The 16375-nt window shown below is 52.5% G+C and overlaps 1 protein-coding gene across 1 annotated transcript in view; it reads right to left on the bottom strand.

Moving 5' to 3' along the window:
* The window catches only part of CDHR2 (cadherin related family member 2), a 29537-nt gene that overhangs the window by 918 nt on the left and 12244 nt on the right, over positions 1 to 16375 (bottom strand). Inside the window, exons 15-30 of the mRNA XM_056113045.1 lie at positions 15211 to 15228; positions 13527 to 13765; positions 11859 to 11928; positions 10788 to 11402; positions 8271 to 8342; positions 7125 to 7174; positions 5926 to 6077; positions 5705 to 5813; positions 5525 to 5613; positions 4565 to 4633; positions 4383 to 4460; positions 4198 to 4258; positions 3971 to 4095; positions 2466 to 2579; positions 2293 to 2373; positions 1052 to 1115 (exon numbers count right to left, since the gene is read on the bottom strand). Coding sequence (XP_055969020.1) covers positions 1052 to 1115; positions 2293 to 2373; positions 2466 to 2579; positions 3971 to 4095; positions 4198 to 4258; positions 4383 to 4460; positions 4565 to 4633; positions 5525 to 5613; positions 5705 to 5813; positions 5926 to 6077; positions 7125 to 7174; positions 8271 to 8342; positions 10788 to 11402; positions 11859 to 11928; positions 13527 to 13765; positions 15211 to 15228 — 2006 coding nt within the window. The remainder of the gene's footprint in view (positions 1 to 1051; positions 1116 to 2292; positions 2374 to 2465; positions 2580 to 3970; positions 4096 to 4197; positions 4259 to 4382; positions 4461 to 4564; positions 4634 to 5524; positions 5614 to 5704; positions 5814 to 5925; positions 6078 to 7124; positions 7175 to 8270; positions 8343 to 10787; positions 11403 to 11858; positions 11929 to 13526; positions 13766 to 15210; positions 15229 to 16375) is intronic.

The following is a 16375-nucleotide window of genomic DNA, read 5'->3' on the forward strand; positions in this document are numbered from 1 at the left end:
ACTTCACTACTCACTGGGGGTTCGGCTTTGGCTTCCACCGGAACCATCTGCCTAGCGCAAGCTCGGATCTGCTAAGATGGTTTCCTTTGGTCTAGGTACCTCTCTCACCCACTCACCCCCTAAGTTTTCATCCCCCAAAGCATCCTTTGCTTTTTGCTTTTTTCTTTTCCCTCCCTCCCTCCCTCCCTCCCTCCCTCCCTTCCTTCCTTCCTTCCTTCCTTCCTTCCTTCCTTCCTTCCTTGTCTGTTTAGGGCCACACCTGGCTATATTCCTGGCAGGCTCGGGGGACCATATGAGATGCCAGAGATTGAATCTGGGTCGGTCCCTTACCTGCTGTACCATCTCTCCAGTTCCACACCCCCTGTTTATTTTTTTGTTTTTGTTTTGTTTTGGGGTTACATTCGGCTATGTTCAGGGGTTACTCCTGGCTCTGCACTCAGGAATTACTCCTGGCTCTGCACTCAGGAATTACTCCTGGCAGTGCTCGGAGGACCCTATGGAGTACCAGCTAGGCTGCATGCAAAGAAAACGCCCTAACCACTGTACTATCTCCAGCCCCATAAATTTTATTTTAATTTGGGGACCACACCCAGTCTTGCCCAGTGCCCAGCCTCCTGCATGTAAAGTTTTAGCCCTTTGAGCCATCTTCCTAGCACCCCCTCCTCATCTTTTACAAATACACATAAAGGGAAAGCACATGATTTCTGTCTGAGTCCTTGCTCTGCACCACGTGACTTTCATGTGCTCGATCCTCACTAAAATTCTCCATGGCTGATGATCCAAAATCCAAATAAGTGGGGGAAAATGAGGAAAAAAGTGAAAAAAACCATAAATGAAAAAAATGACAGGAAAAAATCATTTTCCAGGGTGGGGGGATAGGGAAAGAGGAGTACAGAATGAACCCCGTTCCAAAATCAAGGGGGTTTCCACAGCCAGATACAGAGATGTGGCCAGGTTAGCTGCAGGCCTTAGAAGCTCTCTTGTGAAACTCTCCCCTCAGAGAAAGACCCCACGTCGGAAACCCCAGACACCAGCTCATCCTTCATCCTACCTTCTTTTCCAACTTGTCCTTCTCTTTTCCCAGGTCCACAGAGTTTTCATCCAGTGAGTTGAGACTGGGGAAGCATAAGGAGCTCAGGTCATTCACGAACTCAGCCTTGACTCGGGTCAAGGACCACCAGAATCTTCACTTCCATCATCATTAGCACTGTCCTCCCCTTGCTTATCAATTTGCTCGAGCGGGCCCAGTAACGTCTCCATTGTGAGACTTGTTGCTACTGTGTTTGGCATATCGAATATACCACAGGGAACATGCCAGGCTTTGCCATGCGGGCAAGATACTCTCGGTAGCTTGCTGGGCTCTCTGAGAGTATATTATTATCATAATGATATTATCATTATTAAAATTATTATTTTGGGGGTCATACCTGGCGATGCTGAGGGATTACTCCTGGCTCTGCGCTCAGGAATTATTCCTGGCAGTGCTCAGGGGACCCTATGGGATGCTGGGAATCGAACCTGGGTCAGCTGTGTGCAAGGCAAAAGCCCTCCCCGCTGTGCTATTGCTCCAGCCTCTTCCATCATTATTTTTTACCACTTCAACTGCGTCATTTTATCACTGCTGTCATCACTTCTAACACCATCATAATTATCACCATCAAAATCAACATTATCACTATCATCAGGACCCCCTTCACTGCTGGCCACTCCCACTTCACTACCACCACATGATCTTTTTTTTTTTGGTTGGTTGGTTTGGCTTTGGCTTTAGGAGGCCACACCTAGTGACACTCAGGGGTTACTTCTGGCTCTGCACTCAGGAATTTCTCCTGGCAGTGTGTGGGGATCACACCTGGGGTGTCGGGAATCAAACCCAGGTCAGCCCTGTGCAAGGCCAATACCCTCCCCTCTGTGCTATCGCCCTGACTGCCCCATGACCACCACACTTGTATCATCATGACCACTCGTTTCATAACCATCACTTTCATCATCACCTTGATAGCACACACACTTCCACTGTCTTCATCACTGTCACTTCTGCTGGCCATCACCAACCGCCGACTCCATCCCCACCACCTTCACGCTCACCCCTGCCATGATCCTCGCCACCAAGCCCACAATCGCCATCACCCTCATGGCACTTTCCCTCCCATCAGCACCATCACCACTATCAGCGTCTCTCCATCACCGCCCCACCTCTATCCCTACCACTGCCTTACCACCCTCTGCTGGCACCACTCCATACACCCACTTAGGCAGCCTGCCCGTGGGCGGGGGGCGGTACTCGATTACCTGGTGCGGTCCGGGTCACTACAGGAGGATTGAGACTCGAAGCCCAGGTCCTTGGTGGCCAGATTCATAATGGGATTGGCCCTGGAGGAAAGATGCAAAGACGTGATCACGCCCTTGTAAATTCCCACTTCCGAGAGAGGGCTTCTTGCACCACCCTTCTCCTCTCAACTCACCGATCAGAGTTGTACACGTTAGTCCCGGGGATGGCTGAGGACGTGGTTGTCACTCCGGTCGTAGTCTGGCGGGCCTCCTTGGCAGCCTTTACAGCCCGAAGTTCCCGTTTGTAGCTGTGGAAACCGGGAGGGAAGGGGGTCTCTACCTGGAAGTCAGAGCCTGCCACCCGCACCTCTGGCCAGATGCCCTGGGCAGTATCCGGGAGTGTGGCATCGGCAGAACCCTGGCGGGGACGGCTGTGAGCACCACCTCTTAGGGCACATGGGACAAGCCAGAGGAAGGAAAGAGTTAACCAAATGCCACATATCTGGCCAGTGGCCAGGCTGTGAACCCAGCCCAGAGGGGGCTGATGATTGCAAACTCCTTGAAATGGGGGAGAGAACAAGCATTTCTTCTTTTTTGGGTTTTGTTTGGGGGCCTTGAGAAGGACTCAGAAGCAATGCCTTTCTCCGTGCACAGAGGGTCAATGCTGGTGGTGCCAGGAATTGAACCCAGGGCTCTCCATGGAAAGCAATCTGCTCTTTGAATTATCTTTCTCCGGTCCTAAAACAGCCCCCCACTTTCTTTTTTTTTTGGTTTTGGGACCATGGGCTGAAGCGATAGCACAGTGGGTAGGGCGTTTGCCTTGCACGCGGCCAACCTGGGTTCGATTTCTTCATCCCTCTCAGAGAGCCCAGCAAGCTACCCAGAGTATCCCACCCGCACGGCAGAGCCTGGCAAGCTCTCCATGGTCTATTCGATATGCCAGAAACAGTAACAACAAGTCTCACATTGGAGACCTTACTGATGCCCGCTTGAGCAAATCGATGAACTATGGGAGAACAGCGCTACAGTGCGACAGTGGTTTAGCACCATACCCGGTTGTATCCAGGTCTTACTGTGACTCTGCTGTGTCTCTCACCCACCCCCAGTGCTAATGATGTGTCCTACTGGGTGTCCCTGGCCTAGCGCCCAGGGCTACTGTGTTGAGTCTCTGGACCCGCCCCCAGCACTATTGGGTGAGTCCTGGCCCCGCCCCCAGCGCTACTTGGTGCGCTCTTGGCCCCGCCCCCAGAGCTACTGTATGAGTCTCTGGCCCCGCCCCCAGCTCTGCTGGGTGCATCCCTGGCCCCGCCCCCTACAACTACTTGGGTATATCCCCTACAAACAAAATCCTCAGTCCCTAAGTCTAAATCTTGCCCCATGTGTGAGAGGTAACCTGCCCCTGGGAATCTAGAACGGAGGAAACTACGGCTAAGGGCAGGAAGGCGCCCCACCCAGGATGACCGCGGGTCACTGGGGATGGGCTGGCTATAGCCCTCCAGGGCCCAAACCCCAGCTCTTCCTTTTTGGCAGTGGGGAGGTTGGGGGTGGGACACGCTCAGCAGTGCTGGTGAGACCCTGTGGTTGCCAGGGATGGAACTCGGGGTTCCCACGTGCAAAGCCCAGGCTCCGGCCCTCCGAGACATCACCCCGGTCTCCCAGGTTGGGAGCCGCGAGGGAAGGGGGGCGGGGGCAGACATACTTCCTCCGCACACACACGAGTGCCGTGGTCATGATGGCGATGAGCAGAGCCAGGGCGACCCCCAGGCCTATGATGACCCCGCTGAGCCTCTGCGTCAGGTCGGAGTTCTGTTTGTCTTCGGCACCCTGGAGAAGCAAGAGTCGGGGTGAAGGGGTTCTGCTGCCCACATCCACCACCAGCCACCCACCCACCCATCCCCCCATGACCTCTGTCCTGCCCCCACTCACCAGCACCACTAGTCCCAGATCCAGTAACTCCATCAGTGAGCTCTGGTCGCTTCGAATCATCCTGGTCGGAGAACCCCCACTCAGCCTGATAATGAAGGCACGGACACCCCCTCCCTCGCCCCCTGCGTGCGCACACACACACACACACACACACACATACACACACACAGGGCAGTGCTACTCACACACTCAGCTGGTCAAGGTTCAGGGCTGTGCCATTGGGATAGACAAAGTAGGCGTCCAGGTAGGTGTGGCCTTGGGCCCTGAGGTGGGCAGGAGGGAGAAGGGTCAGCCCCCAAGGGTTGCTCTGGGTTTTTCCCAACCGTGGCCCTGTCTTCCCGCAGCCACAAGGTCTGTGGACACTCACCGCACAGTTGAGTCTTTGTCCTTGATGTCCACGACGTAGACGGTGGTCCTGGTGGCCAGGCCCAGAGCCCTGCCAAGGACAGAATTGGCAAAGGCTTAGGGGGAGGGGCTGAACCCAAGCCCGCAGCCAGGTCTCTGCCCATGGAAGCAGGAGTTGGAGAGAGGTACGCCTCTGGGCCGACTCACTGGGAAAGTAGGGAGCACCTCGGGGCAGAGGAGACCAAGAGCCCCTTTCTCTGGGGTTGGGTTTGTTTTCGATTTGGGGGCTCTGTTTTTTGGGGGTATTTTGCCTTTTGGGTCACTCCCGGCGATGCACAGGGGTTACTCCTGGTTCATGCACTCAGGAATTCCTCCTGGCTGTGCCGGGGGGACCATACGGGATGCTGGGAATCGAGCCCGGGTCGGGCTGCACGCAAGGCAAATGCCCTAACCGCTGTGCTATCACTCCAGCCCCCAATTTGGGGACTCTAGGTTCAGGGATCACTCCTGGTGGTGCTCGGGGGACCCTATGCTACACTGGGAGTCAAATCCGGGTCAGCCACATACGAGGCAAATGCTCTACCTGCTGTACTATCACTCTGGTCTCCCGTTCTTACTTTGTTTTGTTTTGGGGGACACACCCAGCAGTGCTCAGAGGTTACTGCTGGTTCTGTGTTCAGGAATGTGGGGCTGGGTTTGTAGCTTCAGGAGCTCAGAGCTTTTGTGCAGTGCACAACATTTGCAACCATCCCCGGCAGTCCCTTTCAGGCCTCTCTGCTGCTCCGGTCATAGTCAAAGAGAGCAAAAAGGTTGAGCGTGTGTGTGTGTGTGTGTGTGTGTGTGAGTGAGTGTGTGTGTGTGTGTGTGTGTGTGTGTGTGTGTGTAAGGGGAGGGACTTGAGAGAGATTTCATAAAGGCGTGGCTAGGCTCTTAGGTTCTGTCCATCCCCTGCCCAGGATCTTCCCAAGACCCCCAGACGTACTTCTTAATCTTCTCCACGTTAGCGCCCACCTCATCCTTGCTAGAGGAGAATTCCAAGGTTAGGCGGTAACTCTGATCCACGGTGAAGATCTGCGGAGGCACCCGGGGGGCAGTTAGGGTACACAGGCTGCAGAGGCCAGTAGAGGAGGCCCGCAAAGTCAGAGGCAGGACCCACACTCACATTCAGGGTAGTTTGCGTTTGGAGGGGAGGACCGGAGGAAGGAATGTCCTGAGCCTGAACTGTCAGTTCGTAGGTGCCTTGGAGTTTGGCGTCAAGGCTGGTCACCAGTCTAGAGAAGGAAAATAGATGTGGAATGGTGGCCACTTGATGACCTCCTAGGATGGTTGACTCACTACCTGGAGCCCTCCCTCTCCCCTCTTCCAGGGACTGGCCCTAGTTACTCAATGCTGCCGGTGAACAATCTGGCCTCGGAGGAGGTGGTGATCCGGAAGTCCTGGGAGAAAGAGGTCATGGTTCCTTCCTTCGGGACAAATTCCACTTTCACAATGGAGAACTGGATGTTCCCATTTTTCACTGAGTCATTGTCTTTGGCCTGGAAGGAAGAGGGGATGACATTTGGATGTTAGACTGGCGACCAGTCTACAACTGCAGGTAACAGAGGAGAGGAGACCCCAGGAGCTTCCAGGAACCAAGGCCTCTATTTAATGTCCTCGGTGGCTCCTGGTGGGAGACATTTTCCTGCCCCGGTCTCAGTGAAGGTGAGCCATTTATCCATTGAAACACACCACGCACAGAGAGTCGGGCTTGTATAAAAACACTTGTCTTGCATGTGTGAGATCCTGGTTTCAATCCTGACACTGTCATTATACACACACACACACACACACACACACACACACACACACACACCAAAAAGGCAGAGGACCAGGGGTCAGAAAAATAGTGCAGAGGGTAGGGTGCTGAACTTGCACCCAGGTTTGGTCCCCAGCACTTTGGTCCCCTGAGTACCACCTGGAGTAATTCCTGAGTACAGAGTCAGGAATAACCCCTGAGCATTGCCAGTGCTCCCTGCTCAAAAAAAAAAAGTGTTGAGGACTGAGTGGTAGTCCAGCGGGGAGGGTGTTTGCCTTTTATAAAGCTGACCCAGGTTTGATCCCCAGCATCCCACAGGGTCACCTGAGCACCACCGGGAGTGATCCCTGAGCACAGAGCCAGGAGTAAAGCCAGAGCACCAGTGGGTGTGGCCCAAAAAACTGCACTGCACTGTCCTCCCGTTGTTCACCGATTTGCTCGAGCGGGCCCAGTAACGTCTCCATCGTGAGACTTGTTGTTACTGTGTTTGGCATATCGAATACGTCACAGGTAGCTTGCCAGCCTTTGCTGAGCGGGCGCGATACTCTCAGTAGCTTGCCGGGCTCTCCAAGAGGGGCGGAGAAATCGAACGGGGCTGGCTGCATGCAAGGCAAACACCCTACCACTGTGCTATCACTCCAGCCCGCCCCAAAAAAAAGAGGGAAAAAATGAAAGAAACAATAAAAAACCATTTGGGGGAGTGATGGTGGTAGAACTCTTTCCAATAGCTTCCCAAGACACATACCCAGGCTGAGGCCATTGACAAAGGGCAGAGTCAGACACTTACCTGGATATATGCCAACTGCTTTCCTGGGCTGGTCAGTTCCCAGATGATCACTAGGAGCAAGGACCAGAAGTGGGTGAGTGGGCCGGGAAACAGTACTCACCCCCCACCTCTGCCAAAGGGTTGCCCAGAAAAACCAGCTTAGGACTCCTCCCTTCAACCCTCTTTTCAAGTTCCCTACCCTCCAGACCCTATGACAACTATCCCCAAGTCTGTTTGTTTGTTTGTTTTGGGGGGGTTGCTTTTTGGGTCACACCCAAATGCTCAGGGTTTACTGCTGGCTCTGCCCTCAGGAATTACTCCTGGTGGCGCTCAAGGGGACCCCCAAGTTTTTAGTTGGGTTCGTCCACCTTCCATGTGCAAGATGGGCAAACTGAGGCTCAGAGAGAGTGTCAGAGGGGGAAGGTGCTCAGGGTTAGATAGGTTTGTTTTGTTTCTGGACCACACCCGGTGGTGCTCAGGACTGACTCCTGGCTCTGTGCTCAGGAATCACTCCTAACGGGCTCAGGGGACCGTATGGGATGCTGGGGATTGAACCCGGGTTGGCTGCCTGCAAGGTAAGCGCATTCCCTGCTGTACTATCCAGCAGGGTTGAATGTGATTTAGGGAAAAGTCTGGGAGCAAACTTTTGTTTTATTTGGGGTTTGGGGGGGGGTTGTTGATTTTCGTTATGTGTTGTTTTGTTTTGAGGTCACACCTGGCTGTGCTCAGGATTTACTCCTGGAGGGCTCAGGGGATTGAACCGGGTCGGCCGCATATAAGGCCAGTGCCCTCCCCGCCGTCAAAGGTCTCTCTATACCCCCTTTCCTCCTGTTTAACGGGAGGGAGCGGCAGAATGAAGAACTTCCTCTTCTTCTAAGGGTTCATCTGGGATTCAGGGAGGTGTATTTATTTATTTATTTATGTTTTTTGGGTCACACCAGGTGATGCACAGGGGTTCCTCCTGGCTCATGCACTCAGGAATTACTCCTGACAGTGCTCAGGGGACCATATAGGACGCTGGGAATCAAACCCAGGTCAGCCGGTGCAAGGCAAATGCCCTACCCGCTGTGTCATCGCTCCAGCCCCACAGGGAGGTTAATTAGATGCCCAAGGTTGTCCTGGACCCATGTGAAGAGGAAGAGGGAAGACAGGGATGTGTCTGCTTACCGAAGGTTTGATCAACGGGCAGAAAATAGGGTGCGTTGTCATTCACATCCTCGATGGAGATGATGAGGCTTCCTAAGGGATGATATTGGTGGGTGCTGGGCTCCAGGCCAAGCTCTGACCCAGAACAGGAGCCTCTATCCTGTTCCTAGCATCCGCCAACCCCTTCCCCCAAAGCAGCTCAGAGAGGGCATGCAACTTATTCAAGGTCACATGGCAAGAGCCCAGCCCAGGAAGGTCTCATCAGACCACTCCACTGGCAGCTGTTTTTTTTTGGGTTTTTTTGTTTGTTTTTGCTTTTTGGGTCACACCTGGCAATGCACAGGGATTACTCCTGACTCATGCACTCAGGAATTACTCCTGGAGGAACTCGGGGGACCCTATGGGATGCTGGGAATCGAACCCGGGTTGGCTGCGTGCAAGGCAAACGCCCTCCCTGCTGTGCTATCACTCCAGCCCCTGAAAGACCCCTCTGTGCACCTCAAATTCCTCCTATGTAAATGAAATAGGGAGTGCCTGGCTTGTATGGTCTGTGAGTGCAAGAGGGAATAAAAGCCCAGGCTGGCGATATGGTTCAGAGGGCTGGCTCATAGGCCGAGTTGGATCCTGGCTTTGCATGGGGCCCCCTCATTCTGCACACACGACAGTGCAAACCCTGGTCACACCCAGCTCTCTGCCAGGCTGGAACAGCGCTCCGCAACCCATAGGAACGCCAGCATCGTACCATCAAGCCTGCATCACCAGACCGAGCCTGACCCAGGGCATCGCCAGTCTCTGCTGGGGAGTTCTTCCCCCTCAAAATGAATCAGGGGTGGAGCATTAGCACAGCGGGTAGGGTGTTTGCCTTGCACGCGGCCAACCCGGGTTCGATTCCCAGCATCTCACAGGGTCCCCCGAGCACCGCCAAGAGTAATTCCCTGAGTGCAGAGCCAGGAGGAACCCCTGAGCATCGCCGGGTGTGACCAAAGAGCAAAAATAAAAAATTCTTTAAAAATGAATTCAAGGGGACCTGGAGCGACAGTACAGTGGGTAGGACATTTGCCTTGCACTCAGCCGACCCGGGTTCGATTTCCAGCATCCCATATGAGCACTGCCAGGAGTAATTCCTGAGTGCAGAGCCAGGATTAACACCTGTGCATCTTCGGGTGTGACCCAAAAAGAAAAAAAAAAAAGAAAAAGAAAAGAATCAAGGCCTCTGAGGTGTCTGGCAGAGCTCCTGGTCGGGAGGAGGATTCCATAATCATGGTGAACGTTCTTCTATTTTTGGGTCACACCGACAGTGCTCGGGGATTGACTACTGGCTCTGTGCTCAGGGACCACTCCTGGTGGGGTTCGAGGGACCATGTGGGATGCTGGGAATCGAACCCGGGTCGGCCGTGTGCAAGGCAAACGCCCTACCCGCTGTGCTATCACTCCAGCCCCCGAATGTTCTTTTTTTTATTAAAAAAATTTTTTTTTTAAACTTTAGACCTACACCCAGTAGTACTCAAGACTGGCTTGAGGGGACTACTCCCAGCAGGGCCTGGGGGACCACCCCATGCCAAGGATAGAATCTGGGGCTCCTCCGTGTAAAGCATGTGCTCCCCCATTTTGAGTCCTCTCCCCCAAGTGCCTAGACTCCAAGTTGAAATCGTGTGGGGCATAGGCCGGAGCAATAGTACAATGGGAAGGATATTTGCCTTGTACACAGCTGACCTGGGTTCGATCCCCAGCATCCCACAGGGTCTCGTGAGCACCACCAGGAATGATTCCTGAGCACAGACCCAGGGTAACCCCTGAGTATAGCCAATTGCAGCCCCAAATTATTTAAAAAAATTTTTTTAATTCCCCCAAACACTTCCAGGAGTAATTCTGAAGTGCAGAGCCAGGAGTAACCCCTGAGCATCACTGGGTGTGACCCAAAAAAGCAAAAGAATAATAAAATAAAATAAAATAATTTTTTTAAAATTAAGAGTGATAGCACAGCAAGGAGGGCATTTGCCTTGCATGCGGCCCACTCAGGTTCGATTCCCAGCATCCCATATGGTCCCCCGAGTTCCTCCAGGAGTAATTCCTGAGTGCATGAGCCAGGAGTAACTCCTGTGCATTGCCAGGTGTGACCCAAAAAGAAAAAAAAAATTAATTAAATTAAAAAAATTAATTAAAAAAATAACAAAATTAAAAAACAAAAAACAAAAGAGAAGAAAAAAAAAGATTATGGACCGGAGCAATAGCACAGCGGGAAGAGCACTTGCCTTGCACATGGTTGACCTGGGTTTGATCCCCAGTATCCCATATAGTCACGTGTGGCCCCCAAACAAAGAAATGAAAAGATGATATGGGGCAGGGAATGGCAGCCCAGGGCGCTTTTGCATATATTTTACATGTATTTTACATGTAAATTGCGGAGTCCAGTGGGGAGGGCTCTTGCCTTACGCAGAGCAGACCCGTGTGTGTGTGTGTGTGTGTGTGTGTAGTGACCCCAACAAAATGGAAAAAAAAACCAGTAATTACTGAGTCCCCCACACCAGGCCCCCTCACCATTGTTGCTGTAAGCCATGAAGCCTTCCTCTGTGTTCTTATCATAGGCCCTCACGATCAGGGTCACCTGGTCGCAGGTCTCGTAATCAATGGCCATGCTGTCACTGATGACCACAGAGCCGTTGGGCTTCACAGAGAACCAGTTGCTGCAGAGGCTGCTGTCCACGACTACTCCGTCCTTGGCGCAGGAGACGTTCACCTGCTGGATCTCCAGCTGGGCCGTGGTGTCGGGGTCCTTGGCCTTCACCTGAGTCACCTCCCAGACCTGCGACCCGTTCTCGTTCACGGACACGCGCTGCAGCGAGGCAGCCTCCAGCACGGGCGGCTCGTCGTTCACGTCCAGCACCCACACAGTGACGCTGGCCGTGGCTGAAGGGTCGCCAGGATCGGGGTTCTCCGCTGTCACGTTGAAGCTGTAGATTTTCTGGGTCTCGTAGTCGAGCCTCACATCGGGGGGCAGCCAGAGGAGACCCTGGGCCTGCCCCCAGGGCAGATCGGAGGAGGACGCTTTCACAATGAAGTTACTGGATCCGCTGCCCTCGAGGCGGAAGCTGATGCGGTTGTTGGCGGTCGTCTGGTCTGCATCCTCGGCGGCGACCACGCCCACCTGGACATCTGGGGACCGAAAAACAACGCCTTCTGGGACCAGAGCCATAGGACAGCGGGGAGGGCACTTGCCTTGCACACTGCCGACGCAGGTTCGATCCCTGGTATCCCACAGGGTCCCCTGAGCACCGCCAGGAGTGATCTCTGAGTTCAGAGTCCTGAGCACAACTGGGTGTGGCCCCAAAATCAAACAAAAATTAAAAATAAAATGCCGGGGGCTGGAGAGATAGCACAGCGGGTAGGGCGTTTGCCTTACACGCAGCCGACCAGGGTTCGATTCCCAGCATTCCATATGGCATTCCATGTTCCTGAGCACTGCCAGGAGTAACTCCTGAGTGCAGAGCCAGGTGTGACCCAAAAAAGCAAAAATAAATAAATAAATAAATAAAATGCCTTCTGCACTCATGTCTGAACATCAGACTCCCCCCAGTTTCAGACCCTGCCCTGCCCAAGGTGGGGACTTACCAGAAACTCTCTCCGCCACGGAGAAATTGTAGCTGGAGGAGTTGAAGAAGGGGATGTTATCATTGATGTCCTGTGGGCAGACACAGAATTGAGCCCAGAGACCTTGGGAGCTCCCCCCACACACATTTACACACAAGAGTCAACCTCTGGGGGTGGAGCGAGAGCACAGCGGGGAGGGCGTTTGCCTTGCACGCTGCCAACCCGGGCTCGATTCCCAGCATCCCATATGGTCCCCTGAGCACCACCAGGGGTAATTCCTGAGTGCAGAGCCAGGAGTAACCCCTGAGCATTGCCGGGTGTGACCCCAAAACAAAAATTAAAAAAAGAAAAGAGTCAACCTCCCCAGAGCCTGGCTCAAAAGCCAACCCTTTCTACTGGCCATCTGAACTCACTCCTTAGGTCACACACTTGGGGTTCTGAAGTCTTGGGGGAGGCAGTTGGGGAGATGGCTTGAAGGGTTGGAGCATGGAGGAAGCCTGGGCTTCATCCCCAGCACCCGTGGTTCCCAGAGCACTCACTTCAGAATCTCTCTCTCTCTCTCTCTCTCTCTCTCTCTCTCTCTCTCTCTCTCTCTTAGTGCAGGGGAGAAAGTGCTTGCCTTGCTGGTTATGGTTCTATAGGGACTGTGTATGTTTCACCAAGCACCGCCAGGTTCTGTGGGATGTGGCCCCAATCCCTCCTCCCAAAACAAAACAAAGACCCTTTGCTCCATATGTGACCTCACTCTTGGTCCGTGGGATGGTGGAGCAGGGACGAGTACCGGCCCTGCAGGATACTGTGTACCCCACTGTGTCTCTTTATCACTGGTGTGGTAAGGACCTGTTCTTTCTCCCTAGCACCAAAGGATGGAAATACTAATAGCTGGGGCCAGAGAGCTAACATCACAGGGAAGGCGCTTGCCTTGCACGCGACGAACCTGGGGTTCCATCCTGGGCACCGCATAGTATCCCCCCTGGGCTCTGTTAGGAGGGATTCCTGGGCACAGAGCCAGGAGCCAGGTGGGATCTCCAAACCAAAATAAAGAAATAAATCATGGATGGGGCTGGAGCAATAGCACAGCGGGTAGGGCGTTTGCCTTGCACGCGGCCGACCCGGGTTCAATTCCCAGCATCCCCGAGCACCGCCAGGAGTGATTCCTGAGTGCAAAGCCAGGAGTAACCCCTGAGCATCGCCAGGTGTGACCCCCCCAAAAAAAAAGAAATCACGGTTGTCTCTTCTCTTCGCCGCAAGCGTTCAGCTAGGACTGCTGAAGGGTGACTCAAGAGGTCCCCAGTCCTGGGCCTATCCTGCCCCAGATCAGACCATGCCCAGGCCACACCCAGATTCAGACCACGCCCACTCCCACACCCCATCCCATTCCGGACAAGGCCAGTTCCCAGACCACGCCCACCCCACACTACGCCCCTCCCTGGACACGCCCAGCCCCAGACACGCCCCGGACACGCCCAGTCCTGGACCACTTAAGGACCGAGTCCAGCTCCAGATCACCCTCAGGATACACCCAACTCCCAGATCAATGCCCAGGACAACCCCCTGGACACACCCATATCCCCTCCAGGGTTCCCCGAGACCACGCCCTGTGTCCCTTCGGGCTGTGTCCACCCCCCACCCATCCCTGGGCAGGCCCCCAACCCTCTCTAGCCCCGTCCCGCCTGAGCCAGGCTTTACCTCCACAGTGATGGTGACATTGACCAAGGTACTCAAGACTGGGTCGCCACAGTCACTGACTTTCACTGTCAGCACAATGCGACCATTCTGGTCAAGGTCGATGCTTTCTCGGTCCAGGGGCTCCAAATTGAAGATGCAACCTGAGGCGTTCACTGAGAAGTTCTGGCTGTAACTCGAGTCTTCTATTTCGAACTGCAGGCGACTGTTGTCGGTTCCTGGCTGGTCGTCATCAAAGGCCTGTGAAGAGACACGGGGGCAAGCAAGCATGAGCCATTGGGTATCCCCCCAGAAACCCCCGGATCAGCCATTGCCTTTGTGTTTGCGTTTATTTGAGGGCCACACCCAGCGATGCTCAAGTCTTACTCCTGTCTCTGCACTCAGAAATTACTCCCGGAGGGGCTCAGGGACCATGTGGGGTTCCAGAGATTGAACCCGGGTCTGCCACGTGCAAGGCAAACACCCTACCCGCTGTGCTATCATCCTGGCTCCTAAGATCTTTTTTTTTTCTTTTTTTGCAGAGTTGGGGATCAAAACCCAAGGCTTCCCATCTGCGATGAGATGATTCAAAGTAAGCAGAAAAGCAAGTGGCTGAGAAAAGATAGCTGGTACTGACATCTCCCCCTCCCCCAAGCATATGATCATCTAATCTTTGATAAGGGGGCAAGAAAAGTGAAGTGGAGCAAGGAAAGCCTCTTTAACAAATTGTGCTGGCAAAACTTGATGGCTACATGCAAAAAAGTGGGCTCAGATCTCTGCCTAACGCCATGTACAAAAGTAAGATCAAAATGGATTAAAGACCTCAACATCAGACTGTAATCCATAAGGAACATTGAAAACAAAGTTGGCAAAACCCTCCATGATAGTGAAGCTAATGGTATCTTCAAAGATGTCACGCCGCCACTGGCCAAGCAAGTGAAAACAGAGATAGACAAATGGAACTATCTTAAATTAAGAAGCTTCTGCACCTCAAAAGAAATTCATTTCATTTCATTTCATCATCCTGTTAATCGTCGATTGCCTCGAGCAGGCCCCAGTAACGTCTCTTTCATCCTAGCCCTGAGATTATATTCACGGCTCTTTAGGAGAATGAGACCCATCATTGTTACTGGTATTTGGCATATTTGGTAGGCCACGGGGAGTTTGCCAGACTCTGCCCTGTGGGCAGGCTACATTCGATAGCCTGCAAGTTTGTCCAAAAGAAACAGTGACCAAAATACAAAGACAGTCTACAGAATGGGAAAGGATATTCTCCAAATACACATCCGACAAGGGGTTGATATCAAGGATACACAAAGTACTGGTTGAACTCCACAAGAAGAAAACATCCAACCCCATCAAAAAATGGGGCGACGAAATTAACAGAAACTTTCTCAAAGAAGAAATCCGAATGGTAAAAAGGCACATGAGAAAATATTCTACATCATTAATCATCAGGGAGATGCAGATCAAAACAACAATGAGATATCATTTCATACCAGAGACTGGCCCACATCCAAAAGAACAAAAGCAACCTGTGTTGGCGCAGATGTGGTGAGAAAGGGACCCTCCTTCACTGCTGGTGGGAATGCTGACTGGTTCAGCCCTTTTGGAAAACAGTATGGACGATTCTCCAAAAATTAGAAATTGAGCTCCCATTTGACCCAGCAATACCACTCCTGGGAATATATCCCAGAGAGGCAAAAATGTATAGTCGAAGTGACATCTGCACTTGTTTATTCATTGCAGCACTCTTTACAATAGCCAGAATCTGGAAAAAATCTGAATGCCCAAGAACAGATGACTGGTTAAAGAAACTTTGGTATATCTACACAGTTGAGTACTACGTAGCTGTTAGAAATGATGAAGTCATGAAATTTACATACAAGCGGTACTACACGGATAGTATCATGTTAAGCGAAATGATTGATGTGGTCAAACATTCATCTGGGGAACATAAAGTAACAAAATAGGAGACTAACACCCAAGAGTGGCTGAGATTAGTACCAGGAGGTCTGCTCCATGGCTTGGAGGTCAGCTGCACATGCTAGAGGAAAAGGGAGCTCAGATAGAGAAGGGAGCACCAAATAAAGGGTGTTGGGATGATCCTCCCAGGATGGGAGAAGCATGCTGAAAGTTAGACTATAGACCGAACATGATTGCCACTCAATGCCTCTTTTGCAAACCACAACACGCAAAAGGAGAGAGAGAACAAAAGGGAATGCCCTGCCACAAAGGCAGGGTGGGATGGTGGGATGGGGGGTGGGAGGGATACTGGGATCCGTGGTGGTGGAAAATGGGCACTGGTGGAGGGATGGGTGTTTGATCATTGTATAATTGAAACCCAAGCACAAAAATTTGTAAGTCTACAACTGTACCTCATGGTGTTTCACTAATAAAAATTAAAAAATATATATAGCTGGGAAGCGGGAGGAAGGTAGAGGAGGTGCTCCGAGGCCAGGATGCTTTGGACATAGACGTCATCCTTTGCTCCCTCCTCTGCTAGAAAGAGGAACAATGTATACCCCCATGAACCGATCAAAGCTCACCACTTAACACCGGGTTTCCGGGCTGAAATTGTGCTTGTTTGCTTTAACTAAAGTGATAGTTAATTGATGTGGTCAAGCAGAATGTGATAAGGAATGGTTAAAAACTTTTTTTTCTTTTTGGGTCACACCCAGCGATGCTCAGGGGTTACTCCTGGTTCTGCACTCAGGAATGACTCCTGTTCATGCTCAGGGGACTTTGGGATGCTGGGGAAGAACCTGGGTCGGTCGCGTGCAAGGCAAACGCCCTACCTGCTGTAATATTGCTTGCTCCAGACCCAGGAATGGTAAGAAACTTTGCCTGGACGCAGATTCGGGGCTGGTTGG

Source organism: Sorex fumeus, unplaced genomic scaffold (assembly GCF_029834395.1).
Source record: "Sorex fumeus unplaced genomic scaffold, SorFum_2.1 ptg000019l, whole genome shotgun sequence".
Taxonomy (NCBI): domain Eukaryota; kingdom Metazoa; phylum Chordata; class Mammalia; order Eulipotyphla; family Soricidae; genus Sorex; species Sorex fumeus.